Source organism: Trichomycterus rosablanca, chromosome 1, assembly GCF_030014385.1.
Source record: "Trichomycterus rosablanca isolate fTriRos1 chromosome 1, fTriRos1.hap1, whole genome shotgun sequence".
NCBI classification, from domain to species: domain Eukaryota; kingdom Metazoa; phylum Chordata; class Actinopteri; order Siluriformes; family Trichomycteridae; genus Trichomycterus; species Trichomycterus rosablanca.
The window spans coordinates 44,815,307-44,836,904 of NC_085988.1; the positions used below are offsets into that span (position 1 = coordinate 44,815,307).

General features: G+C 37.1%; 2 protein-coding genes across 2 annotated transcripts; both read right to left on the bottom strand.

The window, feature by feature from the left end:
• Positions 1-425: 425 nt before the first annotated feature.
• Positions 426-11,217, bottom strand: pgghg (protein-glucosylgalactosylhydroxylysine glucosidase). Its single transcript, XM_063003526.1, has 14 exons — positions 11,051-11,217; positions 8,007-8,269; positions 7,301-7,511; positions 5,334-5,775; positions 5,052-5,171; positions 4,730-4,861; positions 4,532-4,643; positions 4,373-4,445; positions 4,134-4,270; positions 3,121-3,254; positions 2,873-2,968; positions 2,681-2,778; positions 1,776-1,999; positions 426-1,579 (listed from the first exon to the last, which is right to left on the bottom strand). The coding sequence occupies exons 2-14, from the start codon at positions 8,248-8,250 to the stop codon at positions 1,503-1,505; spliced, it is 2,100 nt and encodes a 699-aa protein (XP_062859596.1). The 5' UTR covers positions 8,251-8,269; positions 11,051-11,217; the 3' UTR covers positions 426-1,502.
• A 3,232-nt stretch (positions 11,218-14,449) lies between these two features.
• On the bottom strand, positions 14,450-20,554 carry tirap (toll-interleukin 1 receptor (TIR) domain containing adaptor protein). Its single transcript, XM_063003966.1, has 3 exons — positions 20,539-20,554; positions 16,223-16,891; positions 14,450-14,650 (listed from the first exon to the last, which is right to left on the bottom strand). Exons 1-3 carry the CDS (start codon positions 20,552-20,554, stop codon positions 14,517-14,519), a joined length of 819 nt encoding a protein of 272 aa, XP_062860036.1. The 3' UTR covers positions 14,450-14,516.
• Positions 20,555-21,598: the final 1,044 nt, after the last annotated feature.

Sequence of the window (21,598 nt, forward strand, 5' to 3'; positions counted from 1 at the left end):
GCTTGGGATCACAGATAACTTGTTTGGCCATCCCCGCGTCCCCCTCAGACATAGCCAATCATGTCTGAGTAGATGCCTGACTGGCCGATAACACCACTGAGATTGAAATCCCAAACCAGTGTATTTACCCTTTCACCACCAGAGTTGTGGCATAATAAAGGCGAGTAAACCAATCATTGATTGGGTCTAGCATTCTGGAAGACACACTTGAACACTTTCTGGCATTAGCTAATAAAATCCACTCCATCCAGAAGGGATATCTGATCATTTGGCTAATATATTTTTCTTATTAGAAAATGTGTCCATATGGGCAACTGTTTTAACTAAGTGCAATTGCTATTATTTATATTTTGCCATCTTATATAAAAATTGGAACACTCCCAAACACTACTGAAAAACACATCCTTTACAGAACACAAACCACACTCACTATTTATTTGCTAAATTTCACATATGGGACAATTAATACATAATACACAAAATATGTGTTCGATTTTGCATGTCACATTTTACTTAACATTTTTTCCAAAAAGTTAAGTTTAGCAAATAAACACCACTTCAGCAGGCCATCCATTCCTCGACAGATTCACCACTGCTCTAGTTAGAGATAATGGCTATCGCTGCAGGTTCGTTGGAGTCCTAAAGCTGTAAAATTGGCTTTAAACCTTTTTCAATATCATACAGGTCAATTTTTAAGGTTTTTTTAAATGAACTTAAATTACTGCATAGTGTTTGGTAGAAACTCTAAAAGAACTGCTTGACTTTGATGATCAGCTTTAAGACAAGTGAAATTTAAAGTCTACAGAGCTTTGGCTAAAATCAAGCCTGGCTATTATCAATTAGTTACAATTAGCTGGAGTATCCAAAGGTGCAATAATTTTTTACAGAAGTGATATATAGGTGTTGAATAACCTTGTTAAATTAATACATTAAATAATGTTTTACAAGTTCCCAATGTGTAATGATGTTTTTTTTTCTTTTCTTTCAATTTCATTAACCGCTTTATCCTGGTCAGGGTCACTGCAGGTCTGGTTCCACTGGGCGCAAGCCAGGAATACCCTGAACAGGGTCAGTCATATGTGTGGACGCCAGCCGGCCAATAGCACCACTGAGATTCAAGAATGCAATAATGCAATAAAAGAGGCAAAAGGAACAATTACTTTTCTTACAGCAGGTATAATGATTAAATCCAGAGCAATTATAATAGAAATACAATTTAGACACCTTTAATAGAGCATGAACCATTTGGATCTTAAATCATCACTCAATTAATTAAATTCATGAGAAAATTGTGGCATGATTCATTAGATTTATTTTGCTTTATAAAGGGAACACAATTTGTGCAGTTAAAATGATACCACTTCTTGTTCTTCATGATACTATAAATAATTAGTGTTTTAAATGGATCTTTAAACACTAGCAAATGTTTTACATAGTATACATATGATTGTATAGTGTGAATCTTTAAAAGGTATATCTTATCTCAGTGAACTATATGTGGATTACAGAGGCCAGCAATATGAGGTAGAGATTTGTTTTTGTATCCTTCCAGGTTGCCATGGAAAAGTCACCAACTGGCCTGCAGACACAGATTTAAAAACATTTATTAAAGGTGACAAACTAGATACAAATACATCAATATAGGTTTGTGCAGAGCTGTACATAAATCATCTGTCATATGTGGATATTTGGATCCTAAATCTTCAGTTTGTATTGTCAAATTAGCATGATATTTTTGGTCATTATGTGATTTGCAAGTTATTACTATTACCTACCTGGATGAAGTGGAATTGGGTTTCCAGAAGTCTTTAGTACAATCTCTAGAGGACAAGGCTCATCAGTCCCAGAATCTTCAGTCTGCTTTCTTACTACAACACTGACGTCCTCTCTGCTCATTAACCAGTCCAGCTTATTACCAAGGTAGCTCACACCTTTCACACTGAACTGAGTCACTTCATCAGGTAGCAGTGGAGCAAAGCACAGACAGTCTCTTTTGATTCTAAAGGACAGTACATATAGCTTGTTAGAAAAAATGTAGGTTTGTGACAGATTAAACGGACAACTTAAATAAAGAAGTATAAATGATTAGTACTCTATGATAAAATTAAGCAGTAAACATGCTGCCATGTTCTGTGGTTTGTATAAAAAGGTCTAGCTGACCTCAATTTTGGTTCAAGTTGGCAAGAGATCTAAGTACCTTTGAAAAAAGGTTCATTATTAGGGTATGGATGGCTTGTGTTTTATGGCAGATCTGGCACATCTGTATATGGTTATATACAGTTAATTTCCTTCGGGAAATAAATACTTAATAAAGTGCCTGCCTGCCTTTAATACTATAATATTCAGCATAGTATGTGCTTTGAGAGACTGCATTGATGACCAATGTCCAAGAAGAGCTAGTTAAATGCATAAAAGCACTGAATCTAAAGACAAATGAACCACTCAGAACTCATCAATATACTGTATATGATTATATGATTTTGACTGATTACATTTTGCTTAACATTTCTAGCCATTTTAATCATTGTATTCTTGCATTAATTTATACTCAAACAGTCCAGTAATAAAAAAGTATTTGGAAGATACATACATAAGGTTTTGACTACCATGAGGATATATGTTGTTTGTTTTCATGCACAGCCTGAAGTTGTTTTTGAAAGACCAACGTCAGTACACTTACCGGAAGCCAGTGTACCCAAACAGCACAGCCTGCAGAAATCCACCCATGCCAGTGAGAAAGTTGACGGCACCTGAGCCACCAGGTTCCTCACTCCACACCTGCACATATGTAGGAAAGTACTTGAAAAAACAAAAACATTCAAAAACACAATGCATTAAAGTATATACAAGAGAGGGACAGCTAAATTCTTACATTAAAGGGTCCTTGAATATTTTTAAAGCACTTTAGGAGAAGCTGTTGTGCTTTCTCAGCTTTCCCAAGCTCCAGCCAACCCACTGCAAACATACTCTAGTAGAGGCACACACGTTTACAAAATTAACTTTGTAAAAAAACACATTTCCATTTGCATACGTTACAAATTACAGCATTTCTGCTGCTTTTAAGCTGCAATTATTTCACAGTTTAGCAACTGTAAAGATTATGACAAAAATTATCCTTACCCAAGTCATAGCTGGACCATGAGGGTCAGTGACAGCTTCGTAGAATTCTAGGTCATTTCGTCTCACCTCTGAACTCATAGGCAAACCCAAAGGGTATCCTAGCAGCACTGTGTCTGCCTGCTTCACTGGACTTCCTGCAAGTTAAATATGCATGGTCGAATGTAGATGTGGAGTTATACCTGGTCCACAAGATTCAAACAATCCCAAGCAACCTTTCGAAGTGAAAAAAATTCTTGACAGATATTGACTATTTTTTGCAGGTTCATCCTTCAGTCATCAAACTACCCACATTGTTAGATTTGTTCAAAACAAAACACCAGTTCGGAAATTTGCTCACTAATTAAAGACTGTAACATTTCTAGTAAAAATACAAACACAGTGGAGGCCAGCCAAAGGTACTTTGCTGTTCTACATAACAAAAAAGCTGCAATAGGTAACTTTAAGTATTTGAAATCAATATCTTTCTTATAAAAAATTAATTTGATTACTCTGATAGTTGAGAGTATTATCTGCTATGACCAAAGAATTCAACCTAATCTATGTTATTTTTAAATACATATTTGTTGGTTTTGAGAGAGTTTTACAGCACATTTTATTATGTTGGTGTTGGACAAAAATGCAAACTATATATTAACAAATATGTCTATGTGAATTTTTTTATATAAGCTTAAACTGATATGATGAAAACTGCACACCACTGTACTAAATGGTATGTCAAATTAGTACACTAGAAATAAACTAGTTATACACTGTATAGGACATAGGGTGACATTTGGAACACAGCCAGGAATTCATCTTGAAAACATTTTTGTAAGATATAAACTGCAGACTGTGCTGTATTCATTAGAAAAAACTGTGGACACTGTCACTTTCAGCAATGTTTATTTCCAACATTTTAACTGACTTTCATTAGACACAAATCTTGCAGCTGGCCTAGACATTTACAAAAAGATAATTCTAATAATTCACATTTCTTTCTATTAAATTGCTAAAAAACAATGAAAATGTCTCACCCATTTTGTAACCATCAAACTCTGGGTGATATTTCAGCTCCGGGTCATAGGGGATTTTCAGTTTATCAGCCACTTCCTGCCATTCTGAAGATGAAGGATGCTGGAGCAAATGAGCCAACTCCACAGCAAACTGCAGACTGAGAGAGAGGGGGCAAGATAAAACTTCTATAAGGAATTCAGCTGTCTATATAAATACATCAACACGTCTGCAAGTAATGTATGTGGACACACACACACACCTGTATTTGGCCACAGTGTTAGTGTACACTGAATTGTCAACATTGCTGTTGTACTCATCAGGAGGCATCACTCCTGAAGGACAAGCAAGAACATTCAAACACAGACACGAAACTTTCCAAAACACTCAAAATACCAGTTCTTTTAAATGTGTCTCATACCTTTGATGTGGTAGTGCTGGTCATCAGGGTTCCAAACAACTCTGGACACCCAATAATCAGCTATGCCCCAAACCACATCACTGCCACATCCTTCTCTGAATAGTTGCAGGTCCTTTCAGATAAGGGAAAAAGAATAATCATTCATGCATTTGACCTTTAAAAACCTTTTGAGGGACAATTAATAAATATGTGTAGCACCTGTGTTAAGTAGAGGTACTGCTGAAAAGCAAATGATACATCTCCATTAATATGAATCTCTTGCTGACCATAGATGTCCATAAAACACACCTCTTGACCAGTAAAAGCACTTTCCCATGGAAACTTTAATCCCTAATAAATAAAAAAGTACAGAATGTCACATACACAAACTAATAATACAAACTTTATACTATTAATCAATGTGATAACCAATTTATCTACCCATTGATTAGCACTCATATAATGTGAATACTACATTTATACTCTTGCATAAATGTCCTTCAGCCCCAACCCCCAACTGATAGTTAGTTTACTAGTGTACCTTACAGCCCTGCTGCTGTGCATTGACTTGTGCACCTTCTATTGTGTGCATTCTGTAGTCCAAAACAGCTCTGGCCACTTTCGGATGAAAAAGTGCAATGCTTAGATACATCCATATGTCCTAGTGGGAAAAACAGAAAAACAAAGCCATTTATCTCTAAACCCCATCTCTAGAAAAGTTAGGACATTTTGTGAAATACAGTATAAACAAGAATCTGGGATTAGTTAATTAATTAATTAATTATTTATTTAATTATTTATTACTGCATTTTAAGAGTTTTACCTGATCCCACAGCACATGTCCCCAGTAGTCCTGTCCCTGTCCATGTCCCCCATTAGACAGACCTCCAGGACTAATGCCCCCAAATTGACTGGGTGCCTCTGTCAGGGACGGAAATGCACTAAGAAGGTAGAACATGCAGCCAATCACAGCTTGGCTCAGTGGTGTAGGTCCCACCAGCTCCACTCTGCTACCTAGCCATATCTCTGCCCATGCCGTTACATGGGAATTCTGCAGATTGCCCTGTTGAACAAGCTCCAGACCAGTGTCAAAACAAGACTGGGCACTCTCGCTGCTCTCTGAAACAGCAACCAAGAAGTACCAGTGAGCCTGGCTCTGGTCCGGAAGTAAAGTAATGCTGGAGATCACAGGGGTCCAGATCATGTGCACACTGGGACGAAGGCATCCAGGAACTTCTGCTGACATAGTCTGCCCAAAGATGTGCCTGGTTTAAACATCAAAGCTTTACTTTTGGTAACTTTAAACACCAAAAAAATCCAAAACAACATAAAACAGATTGGTTTTCAAAAGAATCAAAATCTAATTCTGTTTGTTTAAATATTAGTATTAGGGTGTAAATGTTTTCATGGTTTAACTGATGCACAAATGTTGCATCAGCTGAGGAGATACACATCTTTTTATAAAGCTACAGAGTAAATGCCCATTTAGTCATTAAACTTGCTTTTGGAGGTCAATTTTCTAATAATTTTTTATGCAATCTCTAGTTATAGAAAGTAAAACCACAAACAAAACAAACCAATTAAATCATGACCTCAACACAAATACTTGTTTATTTAAAATATCCCAATCTATCCTGATCTATCCTGATCAGTGACTGGCCACAAGGCAGGAGTCCAGCTTGCACAAGGAGCCTGTCCATCACAAAGACATTCACATGAAGGGGCAATTAAGAGCAGCCAATGCACTTTTCTATGAAGACTTAGGGAGAACATGCCAAATGTTTGTAGAAAGGTGGGGGTCAAACAGCTCATCCCGAATACCCAGGACCCATATTGCAGAGCAGCACCCACTCTACCTGCTGCACCACTGTGCTGCCTTTAACAATAATTTAAATTTAAACATAGGACATGCATTATATGGGCAACGATATTATTAAAAAAATTTGTTTCAACAACATCAATCCCTAACAGGTGTAATAAATCAATTACTTAAAAAAATATTATGCTTCCAACTTTGCAGCAACAGTTTAGGGAAGGCCCTTTCCTGTTCCAGCATTGCTGTCCAACTGTGCACAACGTAAGATCTATAAAGACATGAGGAAAAGCTTGATTTAAAGAAACTCCAGTGGCCTGCACAGAACCCTGACCTCAGCCCCACTGAACAGCTTTGTAATGAACTGGAACATTAACTGAGGCTTTCCTGACCAACATTAGTGGCCAGCTATACAAATGCTTATTTGACTGAATGAGCACAAATTCCCACATACATATTTTAAAGCCACTTGAGAAGCTTACCCAGGGGAGTGGTAGTTATTATAGCTAAAAAATATACAGAGGTCACTCTGTTTTACACTAGTAATGGGAAACCCTGTTGAACTTGATATAACACATCAAGTTCTAGAATTGACAGGTTACTTGCTGCCCAATATATCCCACCACTTGACAGGTGTTATTGTAACATAACAAGACCAATCAATGCTATTCAAGTTGTGGCTGATCAGTGTATACTTTACAACTGAAACAGTAACAGTAAGATTACAGTAATGTCTGATTGGTGGATTTCACACTGGGATCCTGGTCAATCACAGGGATTCTGGCAATTAAACAATACAATTATTCTAAATAGTGATGGTTACAGGAGCAAATTTTGTTTAACAATTTAGTAGCACCGGTAAGGTTTAAATGGTTTAAATGTAAAAAATGTCATTTCCTTTGGCAAAAATGATAAGCATTCTTATTTACATTCCCCTCTCCACTGCTTAGTAATATAGTGCATGTGCTTAAAGGTACCTTCCTCCTTTATAGTCAGAAGCTTTTTGAAAATCGATGTCATCACTGTGTGGTGTAAAAGAATTGTCAAGCATGATTGTAATGGGTTCCTCAGAAGGAGAGTGTCTCTTTAGTAGCACTTCCATAACCAGCAGGTTGGGGTACTGTCGGTGAGCATAGAACAGCTGAGATGCCTCCACACAAGAGGTAAGAATTGCGTGTGAGAATATACCTGCAAAAGAAATGAAGGAAGTTACACTAGTTAAAGACCAGATGAATAAATCTGTGGTGGTTAGGAGTAATATACTACAACCCCAAATAAGCAAAGGTTAAGACAGTATGGAAAATGTGACAATGACAACCCAGAACAATTGCCTTAAGATGTGTTTGCAGGAAAATAGGACAAAATAACATCTTAAACACTTTATCATTTGGTATCATCGGTGCCAAAATGTCTCTCAAGTTTGTTGAGAAAGAATGGCAACATTAAAAATTGTTAAATGCTTTACTGGTCCAACTTTTTTTGTGTGGCTGGCTTAAAATGCAGGAATGGATGTACGGTACATTAACAAATTAAATTTGACCAGACAAAACATGAAATATCTTGGTTTATACCGTCAAATAAATCAAATAAAAGTCAAAGTAAATGTTAGAAACACTGTGATTTTTTTTTTATTTGCATTTTCCATACTGTCCAAACTGATTTGGGGTTGTATCCTGTATATACCGGTATGTGTGTCCAAACTATAAGTGTGTTTTCCATCCTTGGTCTTCATTGTTACTGCGAGCGGACATGGTAAATCAGCTCTGTGACAGGATCCACCCTCTCCATTATAGACTCCAGCCTTATGCATGACTTTCCCAAATACTCTCCATCCCAGGGTTCCATTAACCAGTGAAGGCAAGAACCGTGGATCAGAGGGCAATGTGTCAGTTGAAAATACATAAGGATCAATTGAGTCACAGGCCATCTTTAATACAGGTTGCTCACTGTGTAACAATAAAAGAAAGACACATTTATGTGTTATTTAACTGTTCTATTTCAGTAAAGCATAATAAAGCCAATTCTAAATTCGACCTTCACCACTACTCAGGATTATGAAGCCATAAGACAGGCAAGAAAGCAAACTGAATGAGGAAAGTCCCAAGACATATCAATTAAGTCTGTGAAAATGTTACATGCCTCTTACATCTATTGCTTCTAGGTGTACAGTGTATCACAAAAGTGAGTACACCCCTCACATTTCTGCAAATATTTCATTATATCTTTTCATGGGACAACACTATAGACATGAAACTTGGATATAACTTAGAGTAGTCAGTGTACAACTTGTATAGCAGTGTAGATTTACTGTCTTCTGAAAATAACTCAACACACAGCCATTAATGTCTAAATAGCTGGCAACATAAGTGAGTACACCCCACAGTGAACATGTCCAAATTGTGCCCAAATGTGTCGTTGTCCCTCCCTGGTGTCATGTGTCAAGGTCCCAGGTGTAAATGGGGAGCAGCGCTGTTAAATTTGGTGTTTTGGTACAATTCTCTCATACTGGCCACTGGATATTCAACATGGCACCTCATGGCAAAGAACTCTCTGAGGATGTGAGAAATAGAATTGTTGCTCTCCACAAAGATGGCCTGGGCTATAAGAAGATTGCTAACACCCTGAAACTGAGCTACAGCACGGTGGCCAAGGTCATACAGCGGTTTTCCAGGACAGGTTCCACTCGGAACAGGCTTCGCCAGGGTCGACCAAAGAAGTTGAGTCCACGTGTTCGGCATCATATCCAGAGGTTGGCTTTAAAAAATAGACACATGAGTGCTGCCAGCATTGCTGCAGAGGTTGAAGACGTGGGAGGTCAGCCTGTCAGTGCTCAGACCATACGCCGCACACTGCATCAACTCGGTCTGCATGGTCGTCATCCCAGAAGGAAGCTGACGCACAAGAAAGCCAGCAAACAGTTTGCTGAAGACAAGCAGTCCAAGAACATGGATTACGGGAATGCCCTGTGGTCTGACGAGACCAAGATAAACTTGTTTGGCTCAGATGATGTAACTGTATCTTGCCTACAGTCAAGCATGGTGGTGGTAGCATCGTGGTCTTGGGCTGCATGAGTGTTGCTGGCACTGGGGAGCTGCAGTTCATTGAGGGAAACATGAATTCCAACATGTACTGTGACATTCTGAAACAGAGCATGATCCCCTCCCTTCGAAAACTGAAGGTAAAGGTGATGGACTAAACCCAATTGAGCACCTGTGGCGCATCCTCAAGTGGAAGGTGGAGGAGTTCAAGGTGTCTAACATCCACCAGCTCCGTGATGTCATCATGGAGGAGTGGAAGAGGATTCCAGTAGCAACCTGTGCAGCTCTGGTGAATTCCATGCCCAGGAGGGTTAAGGCAGTGCTGGATAATAATGGTGGTCACACAAAATATTGACACTTTGGACACAATTTGGACATGTTCACTGTGGGGTGTACTCACTTATGTTGCCAGCCATTTAGACATTAATGGCTGTGTGTTGAGTTATTTTCAGAAGACAGTAAATCTACACTGCTATACAAGTGCTATACACTTTTGTGATACACTGTAAGTGAATAAAATAATGAGCAAAGCCCCTTTCCATTTTACAGTACCATACAGTACACTACTATACTCATCCAAATCAAAAACTATCCATGCCTGTTGTGCTATTGATAATTTCCAATTTCACAAACATACCCTTGAAAGTAGAAGGAATTCTGTTTTGCTTTTTATTTTGGCACATATTTCGTATGTTACTATGGAAAAACAATGATGTGTGTTTTGCATTTCACATTTTTTCCACTGTAGTGGTTGCATTTTAAAATGGCACCAATTCCTCTCTATAGATGTCAACTTGGTATTGAACACTGGGCATGTTAATAGGAATCCATACAGCAAACCATTATTTTACACAATTATTAACCATAATTAGTCAAAGGTTAATAAAAAATATCAACAAGTCACACATGCTTTATTGATTAAAAACTGTGTACTCACTCACTCACTCACTCACTCTCTTAACTGCTTATCCGATTAGGGTCACTGGAGCCTATCCCAGCTTTTCAATGGACGCAAGGCACACAGTAACACCCTGGATGGGGTGCCAGTCTATGGCAGGGCACACACACACACACACACACACACACACACACACATTCACCTATAGGTGAACCTGCATGGTTTTGGACTGTGGGAGGAAACCGGAGCTCCCGGAGGAAACCCACGCAGACACGGGGAGAACATGCAAACTCCACACAGAATGGACCCGGACAGTCAGTAGTGAACAGTTAATTACGAGTGCTAACTAAATATGCCAATCATAATTAATAAAATTAGTACAAACTAGCGCATGCGCACTGAGGATATATCGGTTGTGTTTCAAATGGGTGTTTTTCCCAGTACAGACTGTAGCTGCGCTCTCAGTTGGCAAGCACAGTTTTATGGAAATGAATATTAATGCCATTATAAGCGACTACATTAATCGAACAATGACTTCTGTTTCGGTTAAAAGGTAACTGGTTAATCATTGACATGCATAATCTGTGGTTAATTCACGTAAAGAAAAAAAAAGAAGTACATTTCGCAGTTGTATTTATTCGTATTAATGGAGACGCTGTACGGAATGCTGTGTCCACACGTTAACTTCGGAAACTTCTTGTCATTAACAAACACTTCCCAGTTTGCCATTTAACATTCAATACGAACGTTTTAAATAACAACACATATATGAACAATGTAATTTTACTTACAAAAGTCAAGGTGATTTTAGAACAACATAAAGTTTCCATTTGTTTTTAAGGTTTATACAGTAACCAGGTTTCACTCACAGGAAACAGTAGGAGGAGCTAAAGAGCGCAGCAGCTAGGCGGAATGTTGTTCCCTGTCAGAGCAGACCTGGGATCAGCTTTTAAAGCTTAAAACAGACCGGTATTATTTTTTCAGCTCATAAGAGAAACTGCAAAACTGGTCTGAGATCAGTCGAATTTGACAGTTGCCAGGTCATTTAACTAAAGTCAGATGATAGCCAGATGATAGTAGTATAATCTGTAAAAAACCTTTTCCTGGAATAGTGAAACAATAATTACGAAAAAAAACAATAATATAAACCTTTGACCGTTAATGTAGAACTTTTGGGTAATCCAAACCTCTCAGAAACACAGGACGCAAGATTTAAGCACAGTCGCCACACTATGCCTCATATCCACAGGCAATCACACTCACCTATTCACTCAGTGGTGTACAGGTTTGAGCAAATCCACTTACTGGTCCTGGGGCGGTATGACCATAATACATGCTAGTCTCTACAAAGTGAAGTTACATCCAACAATTAAGTTAGGGTGCAGACCATACCTGTCAAGTTTTGGATTTAAAAATAAGGGAAATTTTCCGCCGCACGCTTCGAGCCGTCCCACCAGCCCAACCGAGGTTCAGTATCCATTACATTTTAAGACAGGTTTACAAGAAATCTAAAATAACCACCTGTGAACCACTTACAAACTACAATTAGATGATCAGAATCTGATAGGCCTACCTTTGTTGACACTGAAATGCTGTGGACATTCCTACATATGTAATTCTTATAATATAGCCTAAATGAAAACACAAAAGGGAATTGAATATTTATTTTACATATTTTCAGCATATATACACATTGCTTGTCTTAAAGTGAAACACATTTTATTTTCTTCTCCTCTTTAGAAAGGTAAATTCGATGTCCCATTTCTCTAGATATTTACATGCAGTCTTTACTTTTTTGGCAGGAATGCCCTCTCTCTCCTTGCATCCATCCATCTCTCCCTGTTCCAGGTTTGTTCCCGCTGTCCGCACTAACCTCGCGAGAACTGCCACTTGCAGCAGCCTGGGTGGCAGTTCTCGCGAGGTTAGTGACATTTCAGTTTGGAGAGGCACAGGAATGTTTTTTTAAATGATAATATAATACGGGACATTTACGGGAAAATACTAATACGGGAGGACGGCGGGAAAGAGGGGTAAAATACGGTAGTTTCCCGGACAAAACGGGAGACTTGACAGGTATGGTGCAGACACTCTTTTGCACACTTTAATGTTTAATGGATTTAATTGCCATTTTTACCCATAAAGCTACACTTAATTACAAAGTAATCACTGGTCCTGGGAACACTAAATAGATATTGTTGTACATATTTGCCCTGATCTGTACCTTGCTACAATTTGACTGTGGACATCCAAAGTTTCTTAGATGTCATAACTTTGTTTTTGTCTTGACAATGCAGTGTAAACTATGGGTCTTTATAGACCCAGGTTTGTGAGTGTCCATACTATATCCAATCCAATTCAAACTGCAACAGGTGGACTCCAGTTGGCCTCAGCCCGAGATTTATCTAAAATATGAGATTTCAGTTTTTTAATTTCCAATTTAATAGGAATTTTTAATTTATTTATAATAGGTGATTAATTGTAGATGAGTGGGTGAAAATGGTAGATATATTCATTTAAAACTAAATCCACAACATAATGTGTGCCATAAATTCAAATGTCTGAATACCGTCTAAATCTACTACATAATTTCTTATGTTACTGAAGAAATAAAGCACCGTGATGACTGCTTACCCTTGCTGCACTTGGTTTAAACTGGTGGGTAAGTGGACATAACAGCCAGCCGCAGCAGTTTGTATTCTGTATTTAAAAGCAAAGCAAGGAAACAAGGTCAGGACTCTGTGGTAGCCAGTTAACGTGAACCACTCATTTCACAACTCAAGTTGTGTAATCTTGACATTGTCATCCTGAAATTTGCCCATGCAATCAGAGAGGAAAAAACATTGATGATATAACCTGGTCATTCAGTACATTCAGGTAATCATCTGACTTTTATTACCAGACAGTGTTGCTGAGCTTAGATCATTACACTATGCATGATGGATGCATTGCCTCATGCATTTCTTCTTCTTACTGAAGTGCTCATTACTCTGAAATAAGGTAAATCTGGACTCATTAAACCATATGACCTTTTCTTTTGCTCCAGAGTCTAGATTTTAACAGGCATATGTTTGCATTTATCAGTGTTATTAAGGTCAGCCCCATCCCACACTCCTAGAATACTACAATCATGCTGAATGTAAACATTAATTAATAGGAATATGTTCAGCTATGTGAAGTAGGCTATTATAAAACAGCTTAAATTTAATGCAGAAGTGTGTTGTTAGGATAAGGAACAAATAAACAACAAATAAAAGTGATACAACATTTTTCATCAACTTCTTTATCCAGGTCAGGTTCACAGTGGATTCAGTTTCATTGGAAAACATTGGATGCAAGGCAGGAATACCCTGGACAGGGTGTCAATCCATCATAAGTCTTTAGCCATCCCCCTCCCAAACATCATGTCATAACAGCCAATCATAGACACCTGGCTGGTTGATACCACCCCTGAGATTCAAACCCAGATCTAGCATAATAGACCTCAGTGACAAGTAAACTTAAAGCTCTATGCTTACATTTATTTATTTTTTGGTTTATTCTCTGTCTAGTTCAACTCACTCAGAGTATACCATGAATATATGGAGGAGTGCTATTAAGGGCACTTAAAAAAAAGGTCTGACGTTAATGAGGGCTGCTGGATTGTGCCTGGCAGTGTCAACACTCTAGCATGTAAAGTGTTACAATGAGTTTAGAGGCTGGCATGCAAGAAAAAAAAAGTTTGATTTGAGTAAAAAAACAAAAAAATGCTTAAGCATTGGCTGTAAGCATGGGGTTCAATGTAAGGCGCATAAATCAGTCTTTTAATAAAAAAAAGCACAAAGGAGACTGATTTATTTCCAGCAGCTATTTTTATGTACCACTCGCACTTCACCCTTACAAACACTTCACCCTCACAAACACTTCCTTCTACAAACACTTCTTAGCCTAATTCCCTCTTTACAGTCAAATTATGTTATTAAATCTTCCAATTACAAAACAGAACTGTCTATTTTTAAAAGCCATTAACTCAGTATATTCACACCCAAACTGTGTTGTGGAATCAACTATTTTTTGAAATACAAATCTTATAATACAAAACCTGCAAATACCTACCTAAAGTGCCATGGCATGCTGTGGGAATGACAGTTCTATCTTTTGCAATTTTTAATTTTGTAATAAAATTTTTAAATAAAAATACAAAATGTGACACTATCAAAAACAGTCAATAATAAACAAGGCATTAATATAAATTAAATGTCAGCTTAAGCTCTATTTCAGTCAAAATAATTGTTCGACTAGTCGGCTAGTCAAGTTTTCATGCTGATTTCCAGGTCCTAATGGTTCACTTTTCTGTCCACAGTCCACTGTACTTGTGATGCTAAGCTCTTCTCTTTTGCACATGTCCTTCAAATCTGAAAAGCAGGGGGATATAATGTCAGTAACTTCACAGAATGGATAAGATTTTTTCCAAATACCTAGTACTGAACACAGTGGCGGTTCTCCAGCTCCCCTAATGAGTGAGTCACCTCACTCTTGCGAACACACGGCGACAAAGCTGCACACCAAAGTAACCCACATTTTCCAGTCGGACCGTTTTAAGGGGTTTTTAGACTGAAAACTGCATAAATAAAATGTTGAATTCTATTGAATATCGACTGTTTCCTCTTAATGCCCACAATGCACATTTGGGCAGAAAGTAATTGGCCCCTCTAAAATAGCATCTTTCCCATGATAATATATTTCAACTATAAATATTTAATTGTTTTTGAACTAGGGACATTAACTGTTACAAATTTCAAATGGAATTTTTGCCCATTCTTATTTGACACTAGACTTAAGAGAAACCAATGTCAAATAACTCCCTGAGCTGGGCACCCCCTAGCAGGCACAATTGGCAAGTGTCTGTAGCAGACAAAACTGTCTACGGATCTACACAAAAAAAATTGTGACAAGACATAAAACAGTGTCAAAATATAAAACAATGGCTAAAGCTTTAATGTATGCCAGAATCACAGTGACTGCAGTCATTTTAAAATGGATAAAGCTTGGCACAACCTTAAACCTTCCTTGAGTTGGATGTCCTGCAAAATTGGGGATCCAGGCAAAAAGAGCCTTTGTTAGAGAAAGAGCCTTGGTCAGAGAAAGATGGGCTGACAGAACTGCATATAGAATTAATCAATTCCTGATATAACAACATGGCCAAGTTACTACATGGTTACTTATGTCAACCAAGTCCATGGCTCAGAGGCATCTGGGATTGACCATCACACAGTGGAAACATGTATTGTGGTCAGACGAATCAGCATTCCAGGTCTTTTTTGGAAGAAATGGACACCATGTTCTCCAGACTAAAGACGGAAAGGATCATCCAGACTGTTACTAGCATAAAATCCAAAAAACAGTGTCTGTCATGGTATGGGGCTGTGTCAGTGCCCTTGGCAAATGTAATTTACACTTCGGTGATGGCAGCATTACTTTAGAAATGTACATTGAGATTTAAAGCAACATATGCTGCCTTTAAGACATCATTGTTTCCAGGGACGTTCATGCATTTTTCAACAAGACAATGTGGAGAACTTTGCAACAACTACAACCCACATTGTTGCACACTTTAAGACGTGTTTGCAGGAACAATAGGACAAAATTGATCAGTGCCAACATGTCTTTTAAGATATAGCAGCATTACAAAGTGATAAATGCTTTACAGTTCCAACTTTTTTTGAATTGTGATGCAGGTCTGAAATGCTGGAATGTATATTATGGTATATTAACAAATACAATGAAATCTGACCAGACAAAACATGAATAACCTTGGGTTCATACTGTCTGCATTGAAATAAAAGTAAATGTAAATGTAAGAAATTATTATTTATTATTTGCATTTTTCTTACTGTTCTAGCTTTTTCTGATTTGGGATTGTACATGACCTATACTTTTCCAGGTATGCAGTTACAATTTTTAAAAGGTTAAATCACTTTACTCACATTGAAGAACAGTTCTATACACCTGAGTGTAGCCAGCCTCTTGATTCCGGTTCAAGTCCACAGTATAAAAGAAGCGCAGTTCCTTTGGGATCTCTGAAATCCTCATGTTCAGCATAGTGGGAATAATCCTTTGAGACATAGGGCCTTCACTGATAACCTGCTGCATCTGGTACCAGCACCACTCGTCCTGCATGAACTGTGGACTGAGCAGCAGCACCCAGCAGTGGCTAGCCTGTATGGCCTTACAGAGCTCAGTGGACAAAGCTGCACCATAGGAACAGTCCCGAGGATACCAGTAACAGCGCAGTCCTCTGTATGAGGTCTCCAAAAAAGAAACCAGAGCACTGGCCTGGGTATTGTCCTTATCACTGTGGCACACGCACACATCATATGTACGGGTGAAACGGAATGGGGCACTGAGAGCAGGAGGAAGTGACTGCGCTGAAGACGGTGAAGAGAAGGACGATGATGTATTCTGAGAAGAAGGACAGCTAGAGTGGGAAGACACACTCAAGGCAGTGGACACCCCAGTGGAGATGATGTCTGTCTGTGAGACACAGCTACTTGAGGAAGGCTTGATGTCTGTCAAGAGGTTGGAAAAGGTGACTTGACTTTGACTAGATGAAGTAGACTGCTTTTTCTGATTTCCAAAGCGCTGAAACAACCAACCTATAGTAGAAGGTAAATAAATACATATACATTAAAATAACACACATTACATCCTTATTTTTATTTATACAGCTCACAGCAATGGTATGCAAGTACACAATCAATTATATTGACGAAAGTGTAACCGTGTAAGGTCCTTGTGGCATTAGTTTGGGGAAGGGTGCAGGAGGGAGGGGGTCAACTCCATTATAATGCCCATGATTATGGACCAAATGTCTAACAAACTCATGATGATATGTCCATTCTTTTTGGCCAGAAAAATGAACTATATACCTGAACGTAATACCTGGTTGTGTCACCTTTAGCAACAACAACTGCTCAATGCAATGTTTTGTCAAATAACTCTCAAACCCATGTGGTGATATTCAACCCAGAAGCATGTTTTTTAATACAAGGCCATCTGAGAGATTGATGGTCACAGGCATTCAGTAGTGTTTTTTGTCTGTTAGACACACAAAGCTATCTCTGGATTCTCTAAAACCTTTAAAGATATTCACTGTACAGAGTAAAATATTGTTTGTTGTTTAATTTATTGATTTATATTTTTTAATTTTCCCAATGTTGTCAAAAGTAGGGCTTTGAGACTATTATTTCATTTTTGATTTTATTTAGAAGAAGTAAACAGGGTGTAGCCCTGGTGGATTAAAGGTCTCTTGGGTGCATGTGACTAGCAGGTGGTAAATGTTTGTTCTCTTTAGATATTTTTACCTTATTTGCTTACAGTTATGACCGATTACCATGCAAGAAATTAAGGGTTAAGGGCCTTACTCAGGGGCCCAACAGTGGCACCTTGGCAGTATAGGAAATTGAACAGCAACAAATCTGACTAGTAGGCCAGTATCCTAACCACTGAACTACCACTGTTACAGTATTCAAAGGAATTACTTACTAATTATGTTGCTCCTGCCATGGTTTGTCTCCATACTCCTCCATCCTTTTAAAGAAAAAAATAAGATAAAGCAACTTCCAATTTCTGTAGTGGTAAACCCTTTGGTAATGAGAGAGAGTAATTGCTGAGTATGACCAGACTAGTCCAAGCTAACAGGAATGCCACAGTAACTTAAAATTACCACTTGTAACTTGAAATTAACATGGTGAATAGCACAAAACCAAATCATTAACCATATGAATCTATGGATCCATTCTTCCTGCCCTGCCTTTGTCCCTTTGGCTAGTGGTGATGATGATGTAATGGTGTGGCAATTGTTTTCTACTATCAAATAAACATCCTTTTTAATGACAGCCTGAGTATTATGGTTGCCTATGTGCATCCCTTAATGGCTACTTAATGGCTACTTCCATAGCAACAATGTCCAGTGACACAAAGCACAAAGCGACAAAGTTATATTTAACCCAGTATTACTAGGATGTTTGTAATGAATTGGCCAGTTCATACAGATATCTGATTAAGGGTATTTTTGTACACTAAATTTAGCTTTTAAAGGGGTATGAGAAATAATCTTTAATTTCTGCAGTGTAGAAATAGTCTTCTGGTTTAATAAAAGGGCAATATATACAATTAACACATTTATACTGTATACATTATACATTTTTATCATTTTAAATAATACATTTCTTTGTATAAATAGCTCTACTTTTTTCTGAACAATCCCATTAAGAATTTTGGAGGAAATACTAGGAATCACACTCGTATAAGCCTACGCACAAGCTCTTTGTGAATTCCATTATATGCTATTTAGGTTTAATAAATGCTTTCAAAATTGAGTTATCCATTTAATCACATTGTTTAAATAATTATTTTATTTATTAAAGGCTGTTCAGCCCTGCCTGGCCCTATGTGAAAAACAAATAATTGAAAAATGTTATGACCTAAAGCTTAGCTGCAGTTGGGTTATGCATCAGGACAATTATCTGAAGCACACAAGTAAGTCCACCTCTGAATGGTTAAAATAAAACAAACAAACTAACAAAATGAAGGTTTTGGAGTGGCTTCATCTAAGTCATGACTTAAATTCCACTGAGATGCTGTTGCAGGACCTTAAATGGGCAGTTCATGACCTCCTTGCCCTTGTTTGTAGCCAAATTAAAACAATTCTGCAAAGAAGAGTGGGCCAGAATTTATTTGGAATTTATTTCAAGTCAAAGTAAAAAGGATTATATAAGTGTGATTTACAGTATTTCCCCTTATATTAATTATCACTGTTTCTGTAAAACACTTTCAGTAAGTTTAGTTTTAGGTTTTAGTCTTTTAGTCTTTTGTTGGCCTATATTTCCTTGGCAGTGATTTCCAATGATTAGGGCACTTTACTAGTACCTTTATACATGTTATACATATAACTAAAGTATTTATAAATGTTTTTTTGGATAAACATATTAAACAGATGGTAAAATGGACATTGATTAAACATTACAACAGTAATAGAGGTTATATAGACTTATATAGACTAGATTTGTTTAAAGATAAGAAGACAAGATAATCAGACACATTCTGTTTCATGCTGTCATACAAACACTGGTTCATTTAGCTGTCTGAAGAAGTCAAACCTTAATTAAGGAAGGAAACAGTTGCATCATGTCAAAATAGTATTTTTATGCTGATAATTTTGTCACTTGACTACTGAACAATTGCACAACAGCGTGAAATAGAAAGCAGTTTCAATAATTTACAACATGCACTGTGATAAAAACCCACAAAGATAACAACAAAACAACGTTGTACTTACACTTGCTTTAAAATAATGAAGCTATTAGTTGTTGACCTGCATCCACCATCAAGAAAAAGTGAGTTTTGAGGAAGTCAAACATTTAAAACGGATGTCGTTATGCTTTAGTGACTTCTCTTTTTCTATCTCTCAGCAGTTATGTAACAGAAACATCTGCTATACCACAAAATACATACTTTTTCCAAATGCCACAAGAATTCAATACAAGAAGAATTATTACAACTAGAGCTTTTTTATATATATGTTAGACCTGAACCACAAAAAATTCAGTAATAAAAATCAAACTGTGACTTCATAGTGGCACAAAAAAAACAGAACTTGGTTGTCAGAGGCTTAAAGTAATACTGAATACTAATAAATAATAAAAACCTTGTGAATTATAACATTCTAACTATTGTTTGTATTTACCATTGGTTTGAGCATAAATGTGGATATGTGGCTAATATAGGGATGTTTACTAGGTTTAAGACCGGGGTTAAGGTCTTAGAAAGCTGCTTTAACAAACTTTAACCTCAATCTTGAACTCTGAGTAGACTTACCTCAGTGTGTCATATCCAGAGTTCCCCGTTTCAGACCAGCAGTGATGTAATTAACCTCAGTCAGTTCTGATGAGTCGTTGATTCTGACACAAGAGTGTTCACGGTTAAGCAAGAAAGCCGTCTTTAATTAAGCATTGATAAAGGATTTACCACGGAGGTAAATAATAAAAAAGAGTATTTAAACCACTTAAAATATTAATGTCTGTATGTGCAAACTATGACCGTAGGTTTAGACACAAAATTATTACAGCAGCGTCCGCAAAGGAAAGGGAGTTAGCATGGCAAAAAGGGTGAGGTCAGCCAATTTAGGACACGTTTTGGAAGATTACCAAGAAAACCACCTAATAATCTGAAAATTAACTCGTGTTACTATTAGACTTTGTTCTGGATCTCTGGAATTTCAAATACATAAAAAAAAACCTACCTCTCTCCAATGTCATGTTCAGATAAATTGGACAGTTAATAAAATTAAAAAGGTACGACAGCGTGTTAGGGCCACTTTAAAGAAAAATATCTTTTTAAGTTTTGATTTCGAGATAAAAGTCAAAATATTACGAGATTAAAGTCGAAATATTATGGCCATAGCAACCTCCTTGTGTTAAAATGAGGGATGTTCATGATTTGTACTTTTATATCGGTTTTACGAATAAAGAAATCCCCCAATCTCCTGCACATCAGCACCAGTTTGTTATTAGTAAAAGGACAGTAAAACTGCTTGGTAATAAACTGTGTTTATGTTGAAGAACGTGTGCCACCAGTGCGCTCGGCATCTGTGTCATCAGCAGTACTTCCACCGAGCCTTATGGACTCGTATGATAAACTAAATCCATATGGCATCGCTATGAATGGTTGCATTGACATGTTTAGTCACGTTTAGTCATCATGTCATGTGGATGGAAGGGTACAATACAAACAGCCATACAAACGGCTGCACACTGTTTGGCCATAATATTTCGACTTTATTCTCATAATCATTTCGACTTTAATCTCGAAATAATTTTGACTTTATTCTTATAATATTTCAACTTTATTCTCGAAATAATTTCGACTTTATTCTCATAATATTTCGACTTTATTCTCATAATATTTTGATTTTAATCTCATAATACTTTGACTTTATTCTCATAATATTTCGACTTTATTCTCATATTTCAACTTTATTCTCATAATATTTAGACTTTATTCTCATAATATTTTGATTTTAATCTCATAATACTTCGACTTTATTCTCATAATATTTTGACTTTATTCTCATAATATTTAGACTTTATTCTCATAATATTTCAACTTTATTCTCATAATATTTTGACTTTATTCTCATAATATTTCAACTTTATTCTCATAATATTTCGACTTTATTCTCATATTTCGACTTTATTTTCATAATATTTTGATTTTAATCTCATATTTCGACTTTATTCTCATATTTCGACTTTATTTTCATAATATTTTGACTATTCTCATAATATTTTGACTTTATTCTC